Below are 8,419 nucleotides of genomic sequence, written 5' to 3'. Positions count from 1 at the left end.
ATAGTGAGGCTATTAGGGTTTTGAATTAGAAAACCCTAATCTGACTGCTTAGGCCCTAAGCAGCCCACATAATCCCTCCTTAGAGGCCTTGGACGAATTCTAATAGGTTTCCCCATAGATTTTGTCCACTCCAACTTCTATGGAGTCCATTAGCCCAATATTCAACTATCACACAATTGACAGTTCTAGTCCCCTTTATTTAATTAATGTCTTTTAGCCACAAAATTAATTCTTATTAATTCTTGACCAATATTAATTAAACAATATGATTTCTCTTTTAATATATTATTCATATAATATATTAATAAATCATAGTTACTCTCTTTCTCCATAAATCATCCTATCAAGTTGCTTTGGTGAAGGCAACCCAAAAGGACCATGCTCGCAATCGGGTCAAGTACATACCAAAATAGTTATGGGCTTAGACACTAATCCAACAAAACCCTCACCGACTCGTCGAGTCAGGCCATGGACTCGGCAAGTCCCTTCGATCAGATTCCTCATTCAAATGATTTAAGGTAGATCCATCACCCCAAACACTAGATCTACCATCCTAAGGGTCGATTGTCACGTAAAGCTGCAAGCTTTACGTTTAAACATGGCATATAAGGCTCATAATTCCAATATAACTCTAACAAGGATGATTAACCATAATAACTCTTCTATGGTTAACTAAAGTTATAATCTTTGGATTCTCTGGACCTCACAAGGTCCAGATCTGAAGTCTAGGCCTCAAGAGAGACCTTATGCATACAAAGTCCCAACAATGGTGGAAGAAACCCTAATCTTCCATATTTACAAGATCTAAGCAAAATAACAAGAAAGGTGCAAGCTTTTACCTCTTACTCAAGCCCTTGCACGAAGTTACACCAGATCCACTAATTCTCTAGCTCCCTTGATGGATGATCTCCTCTTCTCCTCAAGAGATGCACTAGTCTACTCCAAGTTTTAGCTTCTAAGACTCCCATGGCTCTCTATACACGTTTAGGGTTTGCTCTCAAGGACGGGTAGCCGCAAATGAGGCTATAAGTTCCTTTAAATAGGTCCCAAACCCGGGAAATTAGGGTTTCTCTGCCCAACACCTACTCGGCGAGTCAACTCTCTGACTCGTCGAGTCCAATCATTAATCCCACGTGGACACTCGACTCTACTCGACGAATTGGACTCACAACTTGTCGAGTCACTCCACAAATCTCAATATTAATCACACAATAATATACCTGAAAGTCTGGATATTACACACTCTCTCTCTCTCTCTTTCTCTCTCTCTCTCTCTCTCTATATATATATATATATATATATATATATATATATATATATATATATATATATAATAATAATAATAATAATAATAATAATAATAATAATAATAAAATAAGTTAAAATAATATAAATAAATGATTTAATAAATATAAAAATACTAATAATATAAACTAATTTAAAATTTAAAGAAGACAAAACTGCACAAATGGTCCCCGTGGTTAGCTGAAAATTGCCACTTTGGTCCAAAAATATTTGGACTAGCACCTGAGGTCAAAACTTTTCATTTTGTTGCGAGTTTGGTCCAATTTGCTATGAACTTTTTCTTAATGACGATTTTGCCCTTATTTTTTGTTCTTTTGCAATTTTTTTATTATTTAATTGTTTTTTTTATTAAAGGAAAAATTAAAAATAAAATTTGTATTTTCTATTTTATTTTTATAATTTTTTTTATAACAGAAATAAAAAAAAATAAAAAATGCAAACTCTTTCTCTCTCTCTCTCTCTCTCTCTCTCTCTCTCTCCCCCCCCCCCCCTTCTCAAAAAACCCATCACTATTCTGAAAGAAGAAAATACGACTAGAGACTTTCTCAAGTGATCTTCATTTGTCCGAGCACCACCACCTCTATCTTCACTTCTCCTGAGATGTACAACAAAGAAAAACTATCAGATTTGTAAAATCAGACACATATATGGAAATCTTCTCATATACAAAACCATTACCAAATTTACATGAAGATGAATAAATGGTCTAAAAAGAAGGAAAAAGGCAGATCGATTCCAAATATGGGAAGAAGGATAAAGACAGTCCAAGCGACCAGTCATAACAAACCCTGATCGTCGCTGTCACAAGAAACCCTCGAGAAAGATCCGATCTGCAACTCCACAAAGACAGTGATTAATGAAAAAGAAGCTCTGATATGCAACTGCATCTCGACGAACATGACGACGATCCTAATGACCGTCATCACCACCTCTGTAAACCCTAACTTAGTCTCCCTCCTTCTCCAACGACAGTGCTGCCTTTCTCAGATCTACGTCATATTTGTTGACTTGCAGATCGTTACCATGTTATTCGAGTTCCTTAGGATACATATTAAAACCCTTGATGCTCATCAGATCTTAAAGATGAAAACCCTAGTTTCAGATGAGAAGGGTGGTGGCGCTAGGGTTTCGTAAAAGTGGCGTTCAAACAGACCAGATATGGTGGTGTAGCAATCAGATCAGACTCTGAGGTTACGTGGACATGATATATGCAAGGAGAAACACGAAGGCTGGACAAGATCATCAGAGGTTGGAGTTTGACAGACTTAACCACCGCCTTCTTCTGGTGCTTCCAACTGGGTGTGCTTTGAATCCGATGCTTCATCATCATCCTTTCAATCATCAAGTTTTGTGATGGACTTTAGCTTAGACCTGTGTAATTTTTTGGTTTCCTTTATCTAATTTGATGTTCTTCAGCCATTTTTTGATGAATTTTTCGGGAAGAAACAACTAAAGAGTTATAGTGAAGGAGAACTAATGAAGAAAGAAATGGGCATTAACGAGAGAGAGAGAGAGAGAGAGATTTCATTTTATTTTTTTATTTTTTTTTAAATCTGAAAATCAGAAAAACAATTAACAAAAAAAGAGAAAATCATATTAACAGGGGCAAATCCGTCATTTTGAAAAAAATCAGAATAAATTGGACCAAACAAGCAACAAAATGAAAACTTTGGACCTCTGATGCTAGTCCAAACTTTTTTGGACCAAAGTGGTAATTTTGAGCAAATCACAGGGACCATTTGTACAGTTTTGTCTTTAAAGAAAAACTTAAAAAAACCTAATCAAGAAAGAAGTGACAACAGGGTTTATTTAAAAAAAAATGGGGGTTTGTTTAAGTTTGGGAAAAGTAATTAAGAATTAGGCTGTAGTTGAAATTTTGTCTTTTATTTTATCTTATCGTCAATTCCGTTTCCATACACTCGTCATCGTCCCTGCAAATCTCGTCGTTCTACTCTAGGGCAAACAGGCAAATCTTGATGCACGTAATGAAGTCTATGTTTCAAAGAAAACCTCCAATTTTATCCCTCAGACCCGAGTTTCATTCACAATGCTCCTTAACTAATCCCCAGGTTCGAGCGTGTCTATTTCCCCTTTTTTAAAGACTATGCAACTTTAACAGTTCGTTTCGTAGCGATCTTAATACCATCAATATTATGTACAGTGATGAAATTTCATCGAAATTGGAGATTAATAAGTGAAAAACTAAACTTATCATTTATCTCTCAAGAGTTGACAAAGAAGCTGTGTTGTATTTTTGCACAAATTTTTCTAAATAACGCTGAATTCCCAAAGTTAAGATGGGTAATTAGTTTTGTATGTTGAGTTAGCTAGGCTTATTTGGTTTTAATTTTCTAATTTGAACAATTTATAACAAATTTGTTTCTATAAATCTGAAAAAGCTGATCGGGATTTACAGTTTACTTGTTTCCAGGTTGTCTGTAATTCCAGTTCGACGAGGGAAGAGTTTATGATGAAAATTTTGGATCGAAGATGGACATTGAAGAATCCAGACACCAAAGTTCACCAAATAAACGTTTCTAGCTTACAAACACAACCCACTTCTAAACTACTTGGGAACGTTTCCTTTTCAAACAACTCACATCCTTCTTTGGGTGAGAATCTAATGGAATGGCACAATGATCAGTCATCATTCTACATTGTTCGTGATGATTTGTTGCATCCGTTAGTGAATGGCAACAAGGCCAGGAAACTGGATGCATTGCTTCCACTTATTGAAGATCATTTAGGAACCGATGTGGTAAGAATAAGATAACATCTCCTCTCAAATGATCCAAAAATTTAAACGTTTTCATTTGTCTTTAAACTTCTTTACCAATATATGAAAGATTATAGGCCATCTGGGATTCTGCAAGTGATGTCTTGAAGTTCAATTACACCATTTTTATAGGTCACATGTGGAGGTTGCCAAAGTGCACATACTGCAGCTGTTGGTATGTTACATTTACATGCATGTTCCTCATTCTGTTTTTGGATTACAATTCTTGATTTTGTGTTTGTGTGTTTTTCAGCTGTTTCTTGTGCAGAGAGAGGATTAAAGGCACATTTACTTTTACGTGGAGAACAACCTCAAATTCTTACAGGCTACAATTTGATTTCCATGTTATATGGAAATGTCACATATGTTCCAAGATCTGTATATGCTAACAGGGAAGAAATGCTGACATCACATGCTGATTCAATATCTGGGACTGTTATACCCCTTGATGATTTACATTTACTCAAGGATTCCTTTACAAATCACAAGTCAACAAAGTCAAACCTTAATCAGCCTTCAAATTCAAAGAAGATAGTAATTATCAATGAAGGTGCAGGAGATGCCATTGCAATGCCTGGTAAGCTTGAAGTCAACTCATAACTCTATCTTGAATTTTTATAGGTTTTGACTTTTGACTTTTGACTTTCTATAGGCTTGATTCGCCTTGTGAAATACCTGTCACAAGATCATATACTTGGAAAAAATCAACCTCTGAAAATTGTGGTGGATTCAGGCACTGGAACAACAGCTATTGGTTTAGGAATTGGAGCCTTGTGTTTAGGGTATTTGGTTCATTATTTTAAATGAATATATTTAAAACTTCAACTAATAAAAATATTGCTTTACTTCTACCTTTTCCTAGACTCCCATGGGAAATAACTTCAGTGATGCTGGCTGACACCATTGAAGGATACAGAAAACATGAGGAACATTTGATATCTGAGTTGTGTGGATCCTCTGGCTTCCCTTTTGTTATGCATAGTGGACTTGTACATTGGGTTGAACGTGAGCATCCAAGAAAGTATGTTTAATGTTTTACCCTTTTGGATTCTTTGTATTACATTATTATACTAATTTTTTTTCGGAATGATGGATGTTTTGTTGTTTAAAATGCAGATTTGGGAATGTGTTGAAAGGGGAAATAGAAGCATGCCAACAGATTGCTAAAGAAACGGGTGTTTTGGTGGATCCAATATATACATTGGCTGCATGGGAGCTTGCAAGTCAACTTAGTCAACAGGAAAAAAAAGGTGGTGCAAAAGTCGTGATGCTTCATACTGGTGGGACACTTGGCATGTTTGGATTGGCTCAACGCTACAAGTCTTACTTCTAATTTTCAACTACTACTAATATGGGCAATGTACTTTTTTTTTTTTTTTTTTTTTTTTTTTTTACCAATTTATGCAACTTGCACAAATTACCCAACAATGTTTCAACTAATTAGACATGTTAACAAAATATAAATTGGTAAAAAAAATTAATCATTGTTAGAACATATTGGTAAAAGTTATGTAAAAGTAAAAGTATGTTTGTTATAATGTTGCAGATTCTGGTCATAGAATGCAACATGGTTGCATATTTTGTGTAAAAAAAATCAGTTTTTTTTTTTTTTTTTTTTGCATAAATACGCATATAATATGAGTAAAACTAAGTATGTTTGTCATAGAACAAAATTGTCTTTATTTATCTTTGTCTTTCCATTTTTCCAAGTGTATTGTCATTTTCTTGTATCTTTAAACATCACTTATTGGAACTTTATGTAGACAACATTTAATGAGGAAAAAAGAAAGTGTATCACAGTAATTTATTGTTAGAACATAAGCTCAATGAGTACCACTAATTGAAGAATACCATTGTATTTATCATATTCAATCTTTTTATTTATCTTCTCTTTGGTCCTTGATTATGTGTTTATCCATCTCCAGTTAGATGAACGCATTGTGATGTAGTGCCAATCAACATCGTCAATAGAAGTTCTCAATTACTACTTTGCTCGATGTACCATAATTTAATTGTGTATTATGGTTCCACTAAGATCTCTCATCATGTAGATAACAAGGTTTTTTATTTTTTATTTTTTTTATTATTTTTTTTTAAATGAGAGCAAATATATTAGCACTAAAAAAAAAAAAAAAAAACTCAAGTAAGGAGCTCAAGTCAAATTACAAGAAAAGTTTGAAAAGAGAGACATACTCCATACATTCCAATCAATCTTTGTAAATTTAGATCTACACTTGATCCAACTAAAAATAAATACTAATGCTAGTAGCATCCGTCAAAGTCAACATTGCTGCCTTTCATTTCTGAAAACCAAAACATTCATCGCCTTCCAAATCACCCACATCGTGGAGTAAACAAGAGTCATGATCGTTTTTTGCATGACTTTTCCACATGTCATCGAATTGAGCATCTCTAAAAGATTTGAAAAGGACAAAGCTAGCTCATTAAAAATAGCTGACAATCCGATAAGCCATCTCTACACATCTACAACATAATCGCAAGAAAGTAGATTACAGGTGGCAAATTGGACAGGTTTGAGTCGAATTTGTTTAACTACGAATAACCTAAATATATGAATTTCAGCAAATTACATTTATGAAATCATAATTTTTATTTAATAAAGAGTAAATCACACGAATGGTCCTATGGTTTTGGGTAATTTGCACGTTTGGTCCCTAACTTATTTTTTAACTCGGAAGGTCCCTACTGTTTGTTTTTGTTGTACGCTTGGTCCCTGTCTTACCTAAAAAAACTATTTTACCATTGATTTTTTAATTTATTTAAATAACCATACCCCCAACTCCACCTCTACCTCACATTACCTTACCTTACATACCCCACCTTATTTAAATAAATTAAAAAATCAAGGGAAAAATAGTCTTTTTAGGTAAGATAAGGACCAAGCGCACAACAAAAACAAATAGTATTTTTTAGGTAAGTTAGGGACCAAACGTGCAAATTACCCAAAATCATAGGGACCATTCGTGTAATTTACTCTTCAATAAACAAATAAATTGCATAACAATCATCACACATCACAAAAAATACAAGGGTAACAAACTTATTAAGGGTTATCGATAATACTAAATTTTGAATTTCTATTAAAACTTTTTATAGGGTGTGTTTGACAAAAACTAGTTGGTAGCGGATAACCTTTTGTTAAACACTACGTGAGATAACATTTAGATTTTGAGCATTTTGTTTAAACTAAATGCTAAAAACTTGTAGTGCCAAACGAGACTTTTTGTTCATAACGAAACGTTTTGTCAAACGCTAGAAGCTCTCAAACGCTCTGTGCCACTGCCAAACACGCCCATAGATGGTAACTCAAAAGAAACTTGAACACAAGAAATCACAACATCAACAATTCTTATTTATTAAGAACCATAAGGTTTTCAAGAGTACTTACATACCAAAACCTCACTACATAATCTCTCTTCTCACTACAGAATAACCTCACTACAAAGTCACTCACCTAATCTACACTCTTATGAATGAATGAATAAGAACCAAAAATTAAACATAAGAACAAGAACCCTAATGATCAGAGAAAGAGAAAATGATCAGGAAGAAGATAAACTCGTATGCTATACAACTTCTCACATACGCAACCAATTTATACATCTGACTAGTCAACCGGGTCACTGAACAACAATACGGATCGGATATGACCCACGTGTTTCATAATTTCACTATATCATCATTCCAGTCCAATACTTTCGCAATTTATACAAGTTATACCCTTCTGCACAAAATCATAATAAAGACAAGCAATACATATAAAAATAAACGAACAAAAATAATTAAAAGGATACTCAAAAGGATATAATGAATTATAAGTTTGTAACATTAACTTCTTATAATTTCAACACCCCTCCGCAAACTTATAATTCAAACAAGTTCAACACTTACTCTGAAAAGGATAAATAAGACCTAAACCTTTACAAATCCATTCATGCTGAGCAACTCCCAAAGGTTTAGTAAAAATGTCTGCCAGATTAAAATCTGAACTCACCTTATGAACTTCAATAACACCTTTTGATACCCTATATCTTATAAAATGGGTATCAACATCAAAATGTTTTGTTTTCTCATGAAACACTGGATTATGTACAAGTTTTATTGCTGACTCATTGTCACAGAAAACGGAAACAGAAGTTAAATCTTTTAAGCCTATATCAAACAATATTTTTAAAATCCACATAATTTCACATGAAATAACACCAAGTGCTCTATATTTTGATTCAGTAGATGATCGAGAAACAGTTTCTTGTTTCTTAATTTTCCAGGATACAATAGTATTTCCAAGAAAAACAACATACCCTGTAACTGATCTTC

General features: G+C 33.9%; 1 protein-coding gene across 2 annotated transcripts; it reads left to right on the top strand.

Annotated features, from left to right (window-relative positions):
- Positions 1–3,173: 3,173 nt before the first annotated feature.
- LOC145134870 (Pyridoxal-5'-phosphate-dependent enzyme family protein) lies at positions 3,174–5,561 on the top strand. 2 transcript variants are annotated; one of them, XM_079069681.1, is made up of 7 exons: positions 3,174–3,374; positions 3,722–4,063; positions 4,214–4,256; positions 4,335–4,658; positions 4,734–4,863; positions 4,944–5,102; positions 5,198–5,561. In XM_079069681.1, exons 1-7 carry the CDS (start codon positions 3,282–3,284, stop codon positions 5,412–5,414), a joined length of 1,308 nt encoding a protein of 435 aa, XP_078925807.1. In that variant the 5' UTR covers positions 3,174–3,281; the 3' UTR covers positions 5,415–5,561. The 2 variants fall into 2 exon arrangements, with proteins under 2 accessions (XP_078925807.1, XP_078925808.1); XM_079069682.1 differs by having other exon boundaries at positions 3,737–4,063; positions 5,198–5,560.
- Positions 5,562–8,419: the final 2,858 nt, after the last annotated feature.

The sequence above is a fragment of the Lactuca virosa genome, chromosome 8, assembly GCF_052849685.1.
Source record: "Lactuca virosa cultivar CGN04683 chromosome 8, Lactuca_virosa_CGN04683_v6, whole genome shotgun sequence".
In the NCBI taxonomy this organism is placed as follows: Eukaryota; Viridiplantae; Streptophyta; class Magnoliopsida; order Asterales; family Asteraceae; genus Lactuca; species Lactuca virosa.
The sequence above is the reverse complement of the archived record's forward strand: the minus strand, read 5'-3'. Positions and strand labels throughout refer to the sequence as shown.

Bases quoted from the DNA above. Each gene is read 5' to 3' on its own strand.
- LOC145134870 (XM_079069681.1), top strand. From the start codon at position 3,282: ATGCACGTAATGAAGTCTATGTTTCAAAGAAAACCTCCAATTTTATCC. The intron at 3,375-3,721 runs GTTCGAGCGTGT...CGGGATTTACAG, and splicing joins GCTCCTTAACTAATCCCCAG to TTTACTTGTTTCCAGGTTGT. The intron at 5,103-5,197 runs GTATGTTTAATG...TTTAAAATGCAG, and splicing joins GAACGTGAGCATCCAAGAAA to ATTTGGGAATGTGTTGAAAG.